The 20,534-nt window shown below is 35.5% G+C and overlaps 1 protein-coding gene across 8 annotated transcripts in view; it reads right to left on the bottom strand.

Moving 5' to 3' along the window:
* Positions 1 to 432: 432 nt before the first annotated feature.
* ATF2 (activating transcription factor 2) overlaps positions 433 to 20,534 on the bottom strand; it is a 46,271-nt gene continuing 26,169 nt past the window's right edge. For 7 of the 8 annotated variants that reach the window (XM_015634824.2, XM_015634825.2, XM_015634819.2 and 4 more), the window contains 4 exons: positions 13,948 to 14,097; positions 11,923 to 12,129; positions 6,451 to 6,556; positions 433 to 3,094 (listed from right to left, as the gene is read on the bottom strand). In XM_015634824.2, the coding sequence (XP_015490310.1) occupies positions 2,868 to 3,094; positions 6,451 to 6,556; positions 11,923 to 12,129; positions 13,948 to 14,097 (690 nt within the window). In that variant the 3' untranslated portion in view covers positions 433 to 2,867. The remainder of the gene's footprint in view (positions 3,095 to 6,450; positions 6,557 to 11,922; positions 12,130 to 13,947; positions 14,098 to 20,534) is intronic. The other variant, XM_019007457.2, reaches the window with a different exon arrangement.

Raw genomic sequence — 20,534 nt, 5'->3', positions numbered from 1 at the left:
TGGGGGCATGATTTTTCCTGAATCTTTGACAGTACAGCTGTGAACCATTCATTTGATTACAGCTGTTATTTCTGGCTTCATGTATACTGAAATAAGATTAAAATAACTGGAAGTTAGGTGGAAATTCTGATTATACACAGTGCTTTTTGTGGAACTCAGGGCAACCAGGAATGGCTGAGCAACATCTGGGATCACCAAGCTATGTTTATGAACTCATTTATCTGTGGATTACCTTGGGCTCCTGGAACTAATGATACAATGCTTGTTCCCCAGAAGCTACTGGAGCTCAGCTGCAGAGCAATGGTGTTTGCCTTATTTTCTCAAGAAACATACATGTTCTCATTTACATAACACTACTTTGACATTACAATCATGACTTCCAGAAAAACGCTGGTAATTACAAGGATGAAGAAATAAGTCTGAAGACAGTGCTGCCTTTTAGAACAATTATAATTTCATTAAAATAGGAACATAACTTAAAGATAGATTTTATTCTCTTTGATGATTTACTCATGCAAACTGCACATAAAAGAAAACAGTACAGTTTGTGAAACATGTCAAATGTAAAGACCCAAAATGCTAAGTACAGAAGTAGTGTGACAACGTCTCAAAACGGAATCCATGGTAGTACGGCTAATACCTTTTCTCTATTTGCTGAACACAGATTTTAATGGTTCTTTTTCCAGCCCCACTGTTAAAATCATTAACTGTTTACACATCTCCTATACACTTATGTAGACTTATTTTACAAGCGCAACAGTTTTGTTATAAAAAAAACTCCACTTATATGATTTAAAAGCCTTTGTGTTTAGGAGAGCAAATTATAGTATAATCAATGAGGCCGCATCTAGTCCACCAAAACTACAATGAAAAGTGACTGTAGAGCTTTCTTGCAGAATTCACATTTTGTGCCTTTGCAATTAATTTCTTTCTCGCAAGAGGTCCATTGTATTTAACCATCCTGGAAACGTTCAGTAACTGTTACAGCTTTTTATCTTGAAATTGGGAAAGCAAGACTTGTAAACACATGAGGTTATCAACACAACTTTCTTAGTTTTAAAATACAAAATATTTAGAATCCCTAATATTTTCATGCTTAAAGCCCTGCAATGATACATATATGATTTAGATACTTCTTTGTCCAGTTTTCATTACAGTATGGTTGTATATATATTGCAGAAATTATATTTTTCTGTGGATCAATTACATTTTTAGATTTAAAACTGAACCAAATAGAAACTTGATGGCACCGACACTTAAAAACGCATGGTATAGTGTGGAGAAGGAAGAGCAAATGAACTACACAACCCATTATAAATGCATTAAATCTTTGTTATATACATAATGGAATCCTGCTTTACTGCCAGTTGCTACTATGCATCTGTTTTTGCTATTATACAAAGTTTTCCGACCTGAAAGCACACATCTACTTTTTTTAAAACAACTTAATCTATTGTAAAATATTGTACTGTATTTTGAACATGAGTACAGAATCAAAATAGATAATGGCACATTTAAAAAACTCAATATCCTACAGATGATTGGATAATGAGAAAAAGTGTACCTACAATCATCTCATCAGAAACAAACTACATCATGGAATGTTAGTTATCCAAGTTCGCACAGTAAATAACATTTTAAAACTGCAATCACCTATCAGCCAGCATCACATTGAAGGCATCTTTAAACATTCAAGCAAAAGACTGCTGGCATTAACTACTGAACCATTCTCACACACACACCACACACACACCACATTATAATTACATTGTTTCCAAGATACGGTAGATACTGATTTTTTTTTTTTCCACAAGAAAGGTATCAAAATTTTTGCTACTAAAAGATGACAGTGCTTACACAAGAATTAAGTACAAGTTAGCTTGCAAATACAAGACAATGACAAAAAAAAGTCGAGTTGTCTGAAGAAGGATTTTAGGCTTTTCTGGCATCCAAAATCATGAGTAAACTCCTTAGTCTGCGACTCAAAAATCCACAAAATATCAGCCTACTTTGGAATAACAAGTATTCCACATTAGATAACCCTGTATTTTACAATATGCTTACTGGTTTCAGCCTAGCAACAAGGGGTGGTTTTAGGTATCTATTCTGACTGGAGAATTAAAGCTCTCCTCCCACCAGAATCAAGTGTTGGTAGTGGGAAAAAAACCACTTGACATCCATTTAAAAAAAAAAAAAAAAAAAAAATCAAATCTATTTAGTAATGATCCTCATCTAGGATTGGTATGTGCATAAGTACTGTATCTCATATACTGTACTGGCCCTATTAAACAAATGAAAAACCCCAACAGTTAAAAGCCAACCAAAATGCTATACATAAAAAACCCAAATGTTTTTCTTCCAATGTTCTTCCTCTCATAATGTGCAAAACAACAAAAAGGCAAAAAGACTAAAAGCAAATTTACTGTTACTGTCTTTCTCTTGCCTAGTGCTTTATGACCTTGCTAACTTGACAAAGTCAATAGGGACTATGCAGAACTTTGGTATAAAAATGTCACATAATATTCCTATCACAGTCTTGGGGATGACCTTCAGTAATTCACCCCAATGTTTGTTAAAATAATACCAAATTAAAAATGAAATAAACCACATCGTACTGTACACACACTTTACACATTAAGCACAAAAAAGAACTAGTAAAACTAATACTTAAAAAAAAAAGTCTTTTGCAAAGAGACTAGAACTGGTGTTCTGTCTTATTTCCACCTGCCAATCATTAAAGCCAAATTTAAGTTGGATTTTTAAAAATTTAAGCTACAATTTCTCCTAGATGGAGACTGGTCTGTTGTTGGTTTCCCTTTAAAGTCACAGATGTGTATCTAAGGAACTGATGCAACGCAAGTTTTTAATCAACTTCCTGACGGCTGGGCCTGGGAGGGAGGCGCCAGGACGATCTGGGACAGCACGGGCTCCGTGCTCTGGTCCGCCATCTGCGTGAGCACCGAGGTGGCCACCGCCTCCGCCTTGGACGTGGAGCTGACGCCGTTGGAAGTGCTGACGGAGCTGTGCTGGATCGCTTCCGTGTGCGGGCTGCTGGGCACAGAGATGTCTTCCGAGCTGTCATCCTTATCTGCAGCTGAACAAGAACAATTCCTTTATTTATTCTGTCCCGGGAATGCACGCCACCTCATCCCCGGAACAGCAATCAGCCCTAAACAACTAAAATTCATGCTGTGATGCAGTGCAAATTGCAAAACATGCTTATTTCAATTTAAAAAAGAATAATACTACATTGTAAGCATAAAAACTGGACTGCAGTATGGACTATTCAGGAAACCAGAACATTTTCATCTCTTCAAATCCATGATTAAAATTTCCTGCCTAGTAAATCAGACAGTGGGTGTTATACCTAATTCTAATGATGCATGTTCACATCAGTTAGCATTATTTACAGGCTAAAAAATGCTATTTATTGTGTCTGGTTAGTAATCAAACAAAAATAATTCTACATTCAGTAATAAAATTTGTGATCATGAGTATGACATCTGAAAATATATACTTACACCACTATATTTGCTGGACAATACTTATGCAAGTTTTCAGCCCCCGTTCCTTTAACAGAGTGAAGTTCCATAACTTTATAAATGCCTCTCTATAGGTTTTAAAATGGTTAAAAGTGGTTTTAAAAATGTTTTCAGAGTGTTTCAGGTGTTCTCCACAAAACCAAAGTGAATAAGCCACAGAATTACATAATTTTTTCCCATGACAGAGGGTAAGCAGGTTAAAAAAATTATCACTGTGAAAACTAGAATTTCCAAAATGATCACGACTTAAAATGTTCTTCTTGCACAGACATTCTAGTCACGCTAATCATCCTTTTTTCCAGAGCTGCAGGAGTTAGCCAAGGTATTATGCAAACACTGCCAAACTAAAAGCTGAGTACAAAACTAAAAAACCAAGAACAGAAAATTATCCTACTGTTTTTCACTCAAAAATAGAAATACTAATGCTAAACTTCATTATAACTTTTTTTGCATCACTTTGTGCAACTTAATGTTTTCAAGTACTTTTCACACCAGTTTTATAAACTGACCAAAACCAGTTTCCAGATGGAACATTGGAATTCCCTTTTAAACTTACTACTGACTATTGTGACACAAACATAGCCAGAAGCAGGCATGAAGCATTGCTCGGGACAAAGCAATGGAACAAAATTTGATCTTCTTTAGTCTTGTCTTTGCAATCCCTTTCAGATTTGCTTGAGATTGGCCTAAGGAAAAAAAAAATGTGTCTGGGAAATACAAAAGATCATAAAATATATGTAAAAGTAAAGGGCAAGTGATAGATTATTTGCTCCTATTTAAGAGCATAATGCATGAAGAGCTATCAAATTGTGGACTTTGGTGCTAAAAATGTGGTCTATGCAGTGCACAATACTCAGTACTGCAGGAGCTCTTTAAGCTGGGGTCTTCAATTTCTTCCAGAGACAAGACTTTTAAACCATCCACAACATTTTTTAAGCAATTCAACTTTGATTATTTGATGAATGTAACATGTTTATTTAAATGTACTTTATAGGAACACCATTTTCATGAACATATTGACTGAAACTGTTTTTTTTTTCTCTCATAAACCGTAGTGTGGGTATGTCACTTAGCCAACATGCTTTCCTAACAATATTCATACACAGATAATGTGATAAAATCCTTTCAGAGGGATGACATTACAACTATCATTCATGTTAAGCTTTTACTTTCAACAGACTTTCCAAGAAACTCAGCTATGCTTCCAATTGCCTTGCATAGTACAATTTTTTTCTAAAATGTAGGTTTTTGCCACTGATTAGTATTTTAGATCTGACTCATTCTGTACTCTTTACTAAATCAGAAGCATTATAGTACTTTACTGAAGGCTGAAAACAAGCACTACTAGACAGGCCATTCACTAATCCTTCAACAAAGAAACCCTTGGCATGGAATCACTTTGACAGTTCGTGACTTACAATGTTTTACATCCCAATTCAGGAACACAAATCCTCAAAACATCAAAATGCAAGAAACCTATGGTTTGTTCTTTGTGTTGGTTTTTTTTAGGTTTTTGTTTGTTTGTTTGGGTTTTTTTTGTTAAAAACCTTGCATGCATAATGTTATCCCCTAGTAGCTTCTGTATGAAATTATGTTGTTCTGTCAGATGGGAGCCATAATGGCCTCATCCCTGCAGCAATCATTGTTAATATAAATCCCAAACGTATTTCTATACTGTTCCAATTTACTCCAAGATGCTATTTTCTGTCTTGTCAAAATGACTGGAGATCAAAGGACCAAGATTTATAAGCTCAAAACTGACAAAATCAGTATTCTAAATATATATGGCAATACAGAGTTGCTAAATCTCCTGAATCTTTTAAATTAAAAAATATTGCCCATTCTGATGAAATTGCTTACAATGACTACAAGTAAAGATGGTGGCTATTAAGTTTTATCGCAAGCACCTGAGGATCTGTTTGCATGCAGTACAAAATGTTCCTTTATTCTCCTGAATTACTGACACTGGCAAATTAAAATGAAGTGGCTACATATGGCAGAAACAATCTTCACATTTACAAATATCTTGAAATATCACTAAATCATAAAAACGAAAGCTGTGGGTTATATATTATGAATGTTGCCTAATGCATTCCCAGCTCAGTTATTTGTAACAAATTTGTGTACAATGGACAAAATTGGCCATTTATTCTACAGCAGCAGCAGCTGGTTCTGGCACTGTGTATCACAGCCAAAAAGGAAGCTACAAGTCAGGAAAGCATAATTAACCTTTAAAATGCTGGAAGGATGAAAAGTCAATAGAACAACTTAAAATAAAAATATGGATTAGAAAATATTGGTATTGACAGTGTCAGTATTCCCCTCAAAACCAGAACTATTTTTAAAAACAACCTCTCTACAGAAAAGCAGTCGCTTAATGTGGATATCAAAACAATCTAGAAGACATTGTACAGTAGGAGCCATGAACCTGCATCTGATTATTTTAATGGCTCGACTGATCCTGGATGTTATGGTAAATGAGGACAGCTGTTATAGTACCTCTACTGAAATCTCATTACAATGAAGGAAAAACACCCACAAGGACCTTTCACTGTGTTAGGCTACGATAAAGTATAAGAAATGATTTATCATGTGCTCTTAATACTTTAATTATATTTTCCAAAGCAGGTGTAGTAACAGATAGTCCTTAAATGCTAATTATCATAGGCATTCATTAAACCAACATAAACCTTACAGTGTTATGCAACAATTCAATTTTGACTTAAACATATATTTTAAATATCATGTACTAATTCCTGTCTTCTAATAACTTAAAAAAAAAAAAAGCTCTTTAATGTAATATGTGTTATATTAGAACTGCACTTCTCAATTTTAATGTTCATTCAGTTCATTTTGGCAGTATTTCATTGATGCAGCCTCAGGCTATAGGTAATGGAACATTACTCACTATGATAGCCAGATTTCTTCTGCATGGCAGTTACAGGGCAATCTTTATGAGCCAGAAGAAGCTGTTTCAGCTGTGCCACTTCATTTCTCAGCAGGGTGACTTCATTCTAAAGCAGAAGAAAGTTATGTACTTTACCAGGCTCAAACTACACACGTTTTGAAGGTAAGCATTAAGTTTTATAGGGTTTTCAGTTGTTCATTTAGGGGTAGCTGAAATACAAGAAGTTTCCATTCGGTATATATTTATTTTATCTTAGAAAATGCAAATATTAGCTGAAACTTGGCTAGTTTTGTTACATTAACTGGGAAATGCTTGGGTTTTTTTTTTTTAAATACAACATACATTTTTCTGTTTGCAGATGCAGAGTCTACATATAGTCTCATTCACATGATCCAGCTACTGTGAGACTCTTCTGGAAGGTTTTGTGATGAATTTTAATCAGAGTAAACCTACATTTAGCTACACACATTTTAACAGATGTCACAGCAAACATTAAAAAAGGGAAAAACATAAAAGAAAATCCAAAAAGCAAATGCAGAATAATTTCTTAGTGACTCTATTTATACTTAGACTTCAAAAAAAAAATCTCACGTACTGGAAAATAATTTAGCAAATATTGGTTGATCTCCAGACTATTTTTATTTTGGCAGCCATACATAAACATGTTCTCTGAAGGGATCATTGATAATAATGACAAAATCCAGAGATGTCAGCTTGTGTCACTAAAGCAGAGCACAATCTAAGAGACAGCACCTGCACAATCCAGCGCCTGGGTTCATTTCCAGACTCTGCCTTTCCACTATTGGGTGACCTTGAGCAAGGTCATTTCACTGCTTCTCCATTTGTAAACTGGAGGACAGCAATACTTACCTTCCCTGGAAAGCAGCTTGGTGTCTAGAGATGAGGAGTGCTATGCAGCTGCATTACATCTGACAATCCAAATTAAGAATGGTATGGCATTTTGATAGACCCACTTATACTTTGTAGAGTAGAAAAATATTTATGAATCAAATTATCTGTAATGCTTTGTGATCCCCGTATCTGGACACAATACGTGTTTTTCATGGGTTATTTTATTTTGAATATAAATCTTTTCTATTAACACTTGAAGTTACTTCAAGTGTAAGAACCTTTGGATATTATTGTAAAATACTACACGTGACATAATGATTTAGTAAATGCTTATGTTTATGCATTTAGGAGTAAGTTTAAGAAAAAAAACAGAGGAAAACTGGATTGCACCTGAAATTATCTGCAAAATAAACTACAAGAAAGTCAACCTATTTACTTGCAAGCAAGAAATAAAGCAATGCAGCCAGAGATGAGATGAATTACAAGTTAAAGAATTCCAAAAGAAAACAATTCTTCCAGAACAGAACTTATTACGTTTAATTACACAAAGTAACTAAAATATCAGACTATCAAAGAAAAGCTCCTCTTCTGTGTTTTCTGTCTTAATTTAGACAACAACAAATTTCAAGCCTTTATACCTGCAAAATCATCTTAAGGTCTCCTTTTTTACTCAGTCCTTTTATGCATAGAATACCCTTTAGAAACTTTTTATTAAAAGCAAAAGCTGAAAGATGCCAAAAATCTGACTTCACAGACATTTATAATGAAAAAAAAAAGTGACTGCAAACAAAAAGGGTTTGCAATGAAAGAAACCCAACCAAAAGCCCCACAAATTCTCTACCAGGTGGCATTACATGTCCTGAAACCTCAGGCTATTAAGAAAGCACAGGACTACTGCCTGCAGCTGTCTGCCCTTAGTTCACCATGTTATTTACTGAGGAGCCACAAATCTTGATACCATGCAGGCAGCTGCACAGAATTGACACAGGTTGGGTAGAAAAAAACACACTGATGTAGTTTTGAGACACTTGATAGCCTACAGAAGCAACAGTGTTCAAGACTATGAAATATAGTTCTGTTAGCTCAAAGGAACTCTGGCAATCAGGAAAAGGTTTGTAGAATTTTTTTATCTTATCTCCCACATTTTAAGGAAGAATTTTATATACAGAGTATATAAAGTATGTATATATGTATGTAAGTATGAAGTGGCTGTTCATCTGTGGAAGTAAAATTATATGTTTATGAAAAAATTTTGTAAGAGTTTATAGATCAATGTCAGCTGTATTAAAAATATTTAGACTGACAATACAAAATAAGACTGATAATATAAAAAGCAAATATATTATCTTACATGAAGGCAAACTTGAAAAAACCCACTCCTATACATATTGCAGTTAATTATATTGCTTGTGACAACAGCAAATCTTTCCATCTCATTCAAAACATGTCAGTGTGTGGTGATCATTTAATATGTGGTTAACATACTGAAAGCAGGCTACCAAGAAACACATGAAATAAACACTTTTAAAAGGTGGCACAAAGAAAGATTATTTCAAATTTTTACACTGGAAGGGTACCCCTCTTTAGTGAGATGGAACCAAGTGCAGGCATCAACAGTTCTTTACAGAAGTATGTAATATAGCTCACACACTGTTGAGAAGAATTTGCATGTTCCCACATTTCAAAATGTGCTAGCATGAGAAAGCAGGTTTCTGGACAAAAGCATATTGACTTGTACCTGCACTCCATCTTTCAAAAGATGCTTTCCCTTCTGCATTCTTATGAAGGGAGGTCACAGTTTATGACACATTCTTCTCTATCTGCCCATTCCCCCCTGCACCCAAAATGCAGATGTAATAGTGGGACCACAGGACCACATTAGCCCTTAATCAGCTCCGTGTGGGGAAACATTCGTGATATGTTATTACTCTAAGTACCATCAGAGGCAGGTGAATGTGATTTCTGAGGACAGGGGATTGTCTGTGGCTGAGTTAAACAGCATTCCTTTTGGGCAACTTCCTCTATGGAAAAGAATCCTTACTTACGGGCATACTTTAATAATTTAGCCTTCCTGAACAGTTTCTGCAGCATCAGTACAAACCATCACTTGATTGCTGCTCACTGAAAACCCACTGTGCCCTCATGAGGAAGACAGGCCATTCTTCTAAAGCTTCACCCTCTGAGACTATTAAAGCAACAGGGACCAAATACACAACATAAATGCACTTTGGCATCTGATCCTGCAACGTGGCTCAGGAGCCACTGTGGGCATTTGTCAATACCTTCTTATACCCTGCAGGATTGTTCAAGGCACAGAGGCCACACAAGTTGGTGAATAAAATTTAAGATCAATAAACATGTCAACAATGAATAGAAAACAGTCCTCAAAAATCAAAACAGTAAATAAACTTCAAAATGTTGGAAGCATGAAAAAACTTACACAGCAGAGCCTATAATAAAGACAGCCTACCTAACATATATATGTTACTAAAGATGTAGAAGATGGAAATTTTCCCTTAAGCAAATATCTGAAAAATACTGCTTAAAAACGAAGCTACCTTCAAACATTTTAAAGAAAAACTTGAGAGAAGTAAATCTACAGAACAAAACAAATACATCAACCAAGCAAACCTCTTCAAAATCCACACATACTGTTAGTGAGCTTCCAGTCTTAAAAACCTTCACAATGACACTGGAATCTCTGACACAGACATTACAAGAAAGCCAGTAACAGCACTGAAAGGAGTCAGAATTGCTACATGAAAAAATGCAATGCAGGCCTTTCAGTATGAACCTGCTTTTGGAAATGTGACATCTTGGTAACTTCAGCTGTGCAGGCCACTTAGACTTTAAACAAAATATGAACTATTAACCCAAACACATTTTATAAAACTGCATTAAGGAAGAACTCCAAACTTAATAAATTTTCTATTAAATATAAGTAATCATGGGTCATTACTGCCCACTCTGCTGATCAGCTGTGATAGCCTATCAAGTTATTACTATGGAAATACAGGATTGATTCATGTTTTCACATAAAGTACAGAGTAATTATTTCTCTAATATCCAATTTTCAAGTTATTCTGTTCTTTACAGTTAACAGTTTTGCTTTTGGTAGACTGTAAGAAAATCCTGAATTCACTATTACTGAATTAACACTTGGAAAACTTTTGCTTATGGTACTTACGTTATTTTTATGTTATAAAACTTTATATATATATATATGTGAAAGGCAGTTCACATGATAGCAAACATTACTTTCATTAAAAAGCTGAATTACGGCAGATTTTTTTTCATTCTCCTTCACTCCTTTCTTTGATTATTTAAGCTACATTGCTACATATAATTATGTAATTAATAGACTTAACTGAGGACTGTGCATTAAGTGAATATTTCTAAAGACTGTGAATAGGTATGAGAAAAATAGATATTTGTAAGAAATATAAGTAATGCTTGTACACAGTGTCATGATTCTTGGAACACAGGAAGGCATTTCACAGTGTGTGCTTTGGTAGGAATCTTTTTACATTTCAGGGTCTGGATACTGAGTATTTTTGAAGACATGAAGATGACTGACACACTGTAATTTTGATTACATGATAAAAAATAACCTCAACGTGCCCTACTTTTCTGTTGATCAAATGGTGATGTTTTCTATAGCAAACAGCACAAGAGGTGAGTTTTCATAGGAATATGATGATCTGTGAATTTGACTCAGTGAACAACTCTGATGAAGATAAACAAGTGACACTTTAACATATCAAAATACATCTCACTGAATTTTCTAAATGAATACTTCATTTAGGAATTACATAGTTTTCCTTTCAGCAACTTTCAAAATGAAGATTTTGGACTTGTTATTTTGAAAATAGTAATTTGTGCCAACTTTTCATGTGCTGCTGGAAAACATTAGGAAAGTATGCTTTAACATTTAATAGTAGTTTAAACAAAAGGGTCATGGATTGTTCTATGGGGGAAAAGTACATTCACATGACAACTTTCTGAGATCAGATGAAGTGGAAAAGCGACCTGCAACATATACTGGCCCTACCCTCTCACAGCACACTTCGTCTCTATAGGATTTAGGTGCTGGTGGTAAAAATTTGCACTGCCACTGCCATACCCATCCTGTGGACAAAAGAGGCCCTCAGCATCCACTGATGTCAACCTGGCACCTTTCATGAGCATTACATTCACATTAAAGGAAAAAAAGTTAAAAAGAACCAAAGGAAATAAGCCCAAAACTTACTAAACTAAACCAGGCTGTGATACAAATAGAGAGCAAGACGTGTTCGAGATAAGACTATTACTTTGCTCATAAGTGTTTATTCCAACACATCTTGTCAATTTAGTATCATAGTCTGAAAGTTACTTTAAATGGAACAAAGAATAGAAGGGTATGATCCTTAAATTTACACATCTTGAAATATGAATATGCTCTTATCCTCTAATTTTACTGCTATATGCAACTAGCTCTGAATTTTAAGCCTGAGCTGAGCCACCAGTTATAAAACCATTTATTTTCCAGATTTCATGCCAAGTTTTAAGCTCCACTGATCAAGGATCACTGTGTAAGAACAAAAAAAACTTACTGAAATTTCCTTTAAATAGAAAGTATACCTGTAACTGGCCATTTAGTGAGCTCAGGTCCTCAGCTTTTTTCTCCAATGACTGCACCCAGACTTTCCGTTTCTGTCGGCACCTGGAAGCAGCAGCCCGGTTTCTCTCCAGGAACTTTCTCCTTTTCTCATCAGGGTCTTCATTGGCAGCTCTTCTTCGCCGACCGCCTGTATTTGGTGTTTGTGGCGTAGGCTGAGCTGGTGATGCCTGAAAACAGTCATGACTTAACCTATAGCACTGGTATAAATAGTCACCATGTCTTGAGAAAAGCATTCAGGACATTCCTAAATACGTCCAGGTTACGCACTTCTTTTTTTGAAAGCTGTGCCCATTTAACTCTACAGAGATGTTTTGAAAACTTTCACCCATATTTATACTCCAGATCATCTTACATTAACGTATTATATCCAAAATAGCTTTCAAGCTACATTTAGTAGGAAATGAATTTTCCATTTTTGACTCTTCCCACACATCTAGTCACAACTGGAAAATGACACAATTGCTTATGCCCACTACACAGAAGCTGTCTGCCAAATGCTGGCAGTGCTGAGACTCCCTGATCCCTCGATCTCCAGATAGCAATTTCCTACTAGTTGATGTGTTCCCCAGCACTGAATAACAATTTCCCTTAATCTACCCACATTACATGACAGTACCAAAATACTTCAACATTTTAAATCATACATTATACTCATTTCACATTTGTATACAGATCCTAGACAAAGATTTAATGAAATATAATAACAATATAATGATCTTAAACTCCTTTAAAGAGATAAGATAGAATATAACTGTTTACGTGACATTCACGGGTGCACCTCTGCGCCCAGTCTAGCACAGCAAGGAAGTTTTATTTTTAAATTAAAAATCTCAAACATGTATCACCTGGCACATCAATTTGACATTAATTCTAAATAGCTAAGAATGAAAAAAACCACTGGGAACTCAAATCAGTATTTTAAGAATTAAACACTTGCTATTTTTGATTAATACTAATTGTAAAATAACTCTAAAACAATCAAACAGCAATTTTCATCTTCTGAAAATTCTGCTATGTGATATTATGAAAATATTCCTTTAAAAAGCCTCAAGGCAGTATGGGGGAACAGCATAATCTCTTTCTTCTTAAGAAAGAGATTCTTTTATGATGGATCACTTTTTTTCCCCCCTCTTCTGTTCCAAATCTATATGTTTTGACAAACACTCGCCAGTGTAAGAATCTGAGGTTTTTGTTGCAGGTATAAGTCCTGTCAGTTCTGGGCCAGGTATGTAGCTTTTATAAAATTAATATTATGCTACAAATTCTGAAAATAACTCTGAGATTTTTAAAAGCATTTAGAAAACACATTCCAAAAGGTTTTTAGAAATAGAACAGCTGCTGTCCTCCAGGATTCACGGGGAAGTGTATCTTTCCTCCAGCAGCACGCCCACTTCCAGTCTGACTCAGAGGTTCTGCCTTTTACTCCCCTATTCTGATCTATCGTCCCAAAAGGACAACAAATCACACCTAAAACCAGAGCCCCCCTTCCAGAGCCAGAGATGTAGTACACTTAATTATACAGCTGAAACTCTTCCTGTGGCAGCCCAGAAAAAATCCTTCAAGCAAATTAATGCAAGCACAATACCTGATGCAATAAAACGATTTCTAACTGCATTTATGATATAAAATATAATAAATGTAAAACAGATGCAAGAGAACACAAAATAGAAGCACTTATTTTTTCAAATATATATATACTGACCAGCTGTAAAAAATTCAGCTACCACAGAATCTCCTATCAATAAACTTGAGAAATCAGGACTTAGTTCTACATTTCAGCGTAGATACTACCTGTATTTTGGATAATAGATTTTAGAAGTATTTAAGAACATACAAGATCTGTAAACATTTTACTATTATAGAGCTATTGACTACAAGAGGAGTCTGTTGAATCTCTATTTTACAAACCAAGAGTATAGAAAAAAATATATGTATTTGCAAAATAAAAAGAGGGGGTAGGAGGCAAGTGTCCACTGTTGTCATACCGGTGTTTCAGTTGTTGAAGTTGCAGGCTGTTGTAGTGACTGTGGCCGTGGTTCCTCTGACTGAGTCCTAACCAACCCACTTGCATGTCCCTTGGCAGTATCTCCATTTGTTACCTGAGGGTGCTGCTGGGTCAAGGCTGCTTTCAATCTCTAAAAGCAGAAAATAAAGAAGAAAAATAAAAGAAATATTCTATCATGCTAACTTGAATGATTAATCATTTATATAAGCAGTTACTTTAACTCTGGAAACAGGAACTCCAACTCTTAAATGGTTGTTTCTTTTAACAGGCTTTCAACAGTGACCTAGGCATATACCTAAAAGCAGGGGTTAAATTTCTGTAAACATGACAATAGCAATGAGGTTTACATAAGAACCCAGAAAGGGAAGGATGGTAAATGGTATGGAGAAGTAAACTGAAAGCCTCATCTGTAGTGAGTTGTGCCCACAAACAGATGAGTAGAAGGCCATAAACAGCTGCTGAAATTGGTAGTACCAGAAGAGTAACAATGACACATGAAGAAAACAGGTAACAACCAGATCATAAGCATCTTTCCATTTTAAAAATTCTGGTATTCTCAACCTCTATTCATTTTTAAATAGCTTATTATGCCTCTGCTAATTCATGGTCTCTGCAAATACTCACCTCTGCGATCCTTCCTATGGATAATTAGATAAAAGCCAAGATCTTTGCTGAAACATCTTAATGATATACAAAATACTAAGAAGCTTCAGGTTATATTTAAAGATTATTTATGTAGAAAATATGCAAGATAACTATTATAGCACACTACAGTAAAAAACTTCTAAAAGGTTTGATGTTCCTCCTTTACTGCACACAGCCACTACCAAGAACAGTAATGTGCAAGTTCAGCTGTATATAATACACCCAAGAGTTACCAACAACCTGATGGCAAATTTTAAAGCATTTTATTGACTGCCTGTTGAAAAATATTTCATTCAATTTTTGGTGAAACCTATTAAAACTGTAACATAATACATTCTATTTAAAATTATTTCTTAATCTTAAGTGACAAAATGTTCAATTTCAGTAGATACAACTGCTTGTAATTCCAGATCCTTTCTTAAAATTCTATGAATACTGTACAATTTATCATCCACTTTTTGGTTTTATTGAAGAATTCACCTTGCTAGACAAATGGTGTTAGAAAATGTTTTTCTAGCAAGCACCATAGTTTTTAAGAATCCAATACAAGTTTAAGAAAAGATTAATGACTTAAACGTAAGTTTGTGGAAATTCTGATAACTTGTAACATCATATTTTGAAATACGAACTAAGTGTTGCCCACATACTAACATTATTAGAATGTCTTAAGAATACTAGAGAGAGGCAGCATTTGGCCAGCTCAGAATAAACAGAAAACTTTGCACCTATTTATGCAGATATTCTCTATAAACTGTAGCATGCAATGTCTCCCAACAATTAAGTCACTGGAATATGGTAACAGCTGTCTTCTACCTTCCATGGTGACATACCTTCCTGGATCCTACGCTACATTTAAAACAACAAATTGCAGATTACATCTGTCGGAACTATAAAAAACTTTCAGGTCTGAAATATGGCAAGTTACCATCAACTACATGGATTTGGTAGCACGTAACCAGCACCAGTAAGTATCATAACTGAGGACTACAAAGAGAATCAAGAAACTCCAGCACTCCTCTACTGGCTTGCTATTGAGGAATCTTTAGCCAGTGACTTCTCGAGTAAGTCTGTTCTGCAGTGATTGCTCTGGATTGAATTACCAGCACATTACACCAGATAGGAACCATTCAAGTGAACATGAAAATTGGGAGCTAATTCCAGCAGTGAAATGAGCTCTTCCTCACCTCATTTATAGTATCAACTTTGTAAGTTTCCTAGAATGAAAAAGATACTTCAGAAAATTACACAAACCAAATTTACTGCAGTTTCCCCAGTGCTCAACTTTAGAAATCAAAATTTAGGATAACTGCAAGCATTAGGGCAGGATGACAAATTTTAAGATATGTCCACAATTTTTAGTCTATATACAGCACTCTGAAAGCTCTTAGGTAGTTAACATTTTAATTAAACTCGAGAATTGACTAGTACCTTCCTAATTCTCCTCAGAAAAATAAGGTAACAAAAAAAATTCAGTCCCTGTCTCCAGCAAGTCTAAGAGTTTTCAAGCTAACCAAAATCACTAAAACAGAACTCTATGATCTACCTGCAACAACTGCAAAGTTGACAATCTCCCTAACTAATTCTGGTGTCTAAATTGTAACATTTTCTACACAACCACTACCAGAACTACCAGGGAAACACATCACATCCAAGTCAGTTTTTAGAAAAATATTTTTTTAAAGAAACTAGCAAGTATTTAACAGCAATATGTCAATAACCTTTCTATATATTATTAACATAAGATTTTTTGCAGTGTATTTTCATTTATGACTTGAATTACTTCAGAAGTATTTCTTTTATCATAACTTGCTGTTAGGCAGGACATGACAAATTTTCATTAGTCCTAACTAAGACAGAAGTCAAAGTACAAATCAGTTAATCATGATATGCTAATCAGGGAATGCTCTACTTCAAGCTGTCATACTAGGAGAGTTTTAAAAGTTACCATCTCAAAAATTATGTATATTGGGTTTGCATGGCAAGGTTTTGTGTGGGATGGCAGGGGGGACTCCTGTGAGCAGCTTCCAGAAGCTCCCTCCTTGTTCGACAGAGCCAATGGCAGCTGGCTCCAGGACAGACTTCCGAGGAAAGCTTGAGGGAGCAGAGCCTGTTCAGCCTTGAGAAGGGGTGACTGAAAGGGGAACCTCAGCAGTGTCCAGGAGTATCTGAAGGTGGGGTGTCAAGAGACTGGAGCCAGGCTCTGCTCAGGGTGCCGAGCAATAGGACAAGAGGTAATGGCAGGGACTGCTGCACTGGAACAGATTGCCCAGAGAGGATGTGAGGCTTCCCTCACTGGAGGCAGGCAAGAACTCTCCAGATGCAATCCTGTGTCATGTGCTCTGGGATGGCCCTGCTGGAACAGGGGACTGGATGACCCCTGTGGTCCCTTCCAGCTTGGCCCATGCTGTAATTCTGACAAGAGTGAGAGGAGTCCTTCCTCCCCAAGCAGAGGTGTCTGAGGAACTGACCACGGCTACCATTCCCCTTTCCCCTGGGCTGCTGAGGGGCAGGAGGTAGAGAAGAATGCCTAGGAAGAAAGGGAGAAGGGTGTTTTTAAGTTTTGGGTGTATTATCCTACTCAGATGTGACTGGTAATAAATGAAATTCATTTCCTCAAGATGAGTCTGTTTTGCCCATGATGGTAATTGATGAGTTTGTACTGGGACATGCAAACCAAATTTTAACTTTACTTACTGTAATGCTAATATTTAAACATTATATCCTGTTCATTAATAAACTCAAGTAAACAAACTCCTTTTGAGAATTACCTTGTTAAATGTAACGTACTGTGAAAACAGGAATAGGAAATAATTAGATTTAATTTCATATTAAAAAGTTTAAAAATTAAAATTAAAGTAGTTAGGATCAAATTATCCACAAATGCGGACATATTGTGAAAATCCAAGGAATATTTACAGATTTTCACAAGGAGATTTCCAGCTCATGTGTTTAATAGGTTTCATATTTTAAAATATAATGCTGGACGCTATATGGATGTTGTGCTTCTTTTGAGCAGGGAGACAGTTACCCCATATTCAATGAGAATCTCATCTTTAACAGTCAAGAATACAGAAACATATATTAAAATAAATGTATATAAGCATTTTTATGTGTGAAAGCCTGATGACAACCACGTTTTTTTGATATTATTTGGTTATAGGCAAACTAAAACTGGTATTTTCACACAGGTTAATAGCTTTTAAAATCTTGATTAGCAAGGTTTTATCATTCATGTATATCCTTAAAAACAAATCCTCACCACATCTGTCAAAATTTGGTAGGACTAGATCATTCCATCAAGAGCTCACAGAAACAAGATAATATACTCCAGAAACAATTTGTGAAAAACTCAGATCCATATTTCATATCTGCCACAAAAGCTCATCAGAGTAATAACCCTCCTTCTCCTGGGTGTTATCCTACCATCTGCTCCTCTATTACTTATCTTTATTTTGCAACTAATTAACAGCATAATCTTCTAAATTCAGCAAGTTAATTATCATTATTGTGGTCTTTGCAGCATCATCAGTCCTTATGAAGTCTTGTCTCTCCACCCCCAGAGAACATAGGAAAATGAAGTAGGTTGTGAGAGGGTCTGTTCCTTTAGAGTAGGCTCATTAGGTGTTTGCTGATTAGCTCGGCATGCAGAGAGACAGGTCAGAAGAATTCTGCTGAACACAAGGTCCCATGCCGGGCTCCAGCAAGTTAATGTCGGTTTCTGAGCATTTGCCAAGCTGCCCTCTGTCACTTCTCGGTAGAAACCTCCTGCAAAAAGTCTACTACTTGCCTACTGAGTGCAAGGTATTTTTCAGATTGTGACAAAAAGTTTTGCATGGGAAGGAGACGACAGAGGGAAGCATTCCACATTAAAGCCATTTTGAAATTCTTCAGAACCTTCTGCAACCCATGCTGAAGAGTCTCAATGCTAAGTTTGCCCCCACAAGCTGCACACTCAAAAAGGATGTTTTACAGCTGCAACTCAAGCTTCATGTTTCATACACAGAAAGCATACAATTATAGATCTTCTCCTAAGAACATCAGAGGCAATTCTACAGTTATTTAGAATCATGCATCTTTGTGGTGAGGAAGGTTTTTTTTGAGTTTTTTGGGGTTTTTTTAAGACAGTTATTGTATCTACTTCTAAGCATTTTAAAATACCACAAAGCTGACATACACATGATTTTACTTAAGTATGTGAAAGTTAGTTTCTTTAGCACACCAACAAATGTGGAATCATGTCAGAAAAACTGGCAATTCCTATTAACTGTGCCACAGAAATCTGAAACTCCTTTTTACTTCTAGTGAATGTCATTCTTGGTATAAGATGTAAGAATATTTGTCACCCTGAAAACTCAGCTTCTGAGCTTGCTGACATGGTTTTCTAAGGACTTTCCCAGGACAGTAACTGTAAACATATATATGTGTACATTCTTTCTGTTACACGTCTTGTGATGGGCATCTCCCATGGCCAGTGCAGTGAGAAAGTGTTATCCTAATCATCCAATCCCTGGCCGTGGTAAGAAGCCTATAAATCCTGGAAGAAAAATAAACTCTGCTCTTCTTTTCACCACACCTCGACCTGTGTCCGCGTGATCTATTCATCTTCAGCGGTAACAAATATTTTCAAAATAATAGCAGTAAAAGACAAGCTTGTGTCTGAATGAAACTTCTAGTCATTTTTTACTTCACTTCTACAAGCAGTAGAGAAAAAGGATCCAAGAATGTTCAAGATTATAGTAACAGTGCCTTTCACAGCTGTGAATGGACCAGCTCTGTTCACAAAAAATTCAACATTGGGGCAATAAAATTAAAATGCAATCTGATCTCATGCAATTCTTCCACAGCACTGAAACACATGAAGCACTGTACATGTTTCTGCCATGAGAGAGACCCTAAGATTGTGCTTAATGCACTCTTTCACTTAATGTCAACTGCTTCTGTTGAGAGCCTCTTACATTAATGCCACCAATCATAAGGATTTGCCTCACTGCACAACTTTTAAATTTTTGTCTGTCATCACTTTTATGTATTCCTTTTTTTAATGACTATTTTTTCTTCCTAGTTATTAGTCTTTGCAGTTGGTTTACATTTTTCTATCTGCTATTTCACTCAGTGAACCTGTTCCCACATAAAACTGTTCCTCTATGGAATTGATACAGTCATTTAATGTCAGGCAACTTGAACTGTAACCAGAGAAAAGACCATTTCAACAAAGAATGAACAGAGTTCTAGAGGTGACATCTCAGTAACTTGCTTTGCATCAATAACCAAAACTGACATACTGAAGGAGTTTGACACTTCAGACTGAAAACTTTATCAAACATAGAAATAAATATACAATTTTGATTATTATGCATTAAACTTGGACACCCTAATAAAAATTCCTTTCGAATGCTGTAAGAGAGACCATTTCCAAAGGTAAAAAGTCTCCAAAAGCGGTCCATTGTGGGAAAAAATTCTCAGCAAGTACCTTAGCTCCTTTATCTTTAAAAGGTTTTATGACTTCTAGGACAGCTGAAGAAAAATTTTAACTATGCTATAGGAAAGCATCCTACATCTATTAGCAAAGATGTCTCCCGCCAGTTAAGTTTTAGATTTTAAAAACTTTTTTTTTTAAGTTTTTTTTTTTTAAACTAAAATATCAATTTGATTTCTGAAGTTCATAACATTACATTTTACTAAAGTTCAAGAAATACATTCCTTCTTTGCACAATTTGGCAAGTCATAAGGAAACAACAGGTATCTGTCAAAATATAATTTGTTCTCATGTTAATAAAAATATAGAAATAAAGTTGTCTAAATTAATATTTAAATTTCAGAACATTAGGAAACAAAAGCACTACAATTTCTAATTTGATTTTTAACTACTTCTCATGTCCACTTTAACAAGAAAGTCTACCCAACAGTAGCCTTTTGTAAGCA

Source organism: Parus major, chromosome 7, assembly GCF_001522545.3.
Source record: "Parus major isolate Abel chromosome 7, Parus_major1.1, whole genome shotgun sequence".
Taxonomy (NCBI): Eukaryota; Metazoa; Chordata; class Aves; order Passeriformes; family Paridae; genus Parus; species Parus major.
Note: the sequence above shows the minus strand (reverse complement) of the source record. Positions and strands in the feature narration are given on the sequence as shown.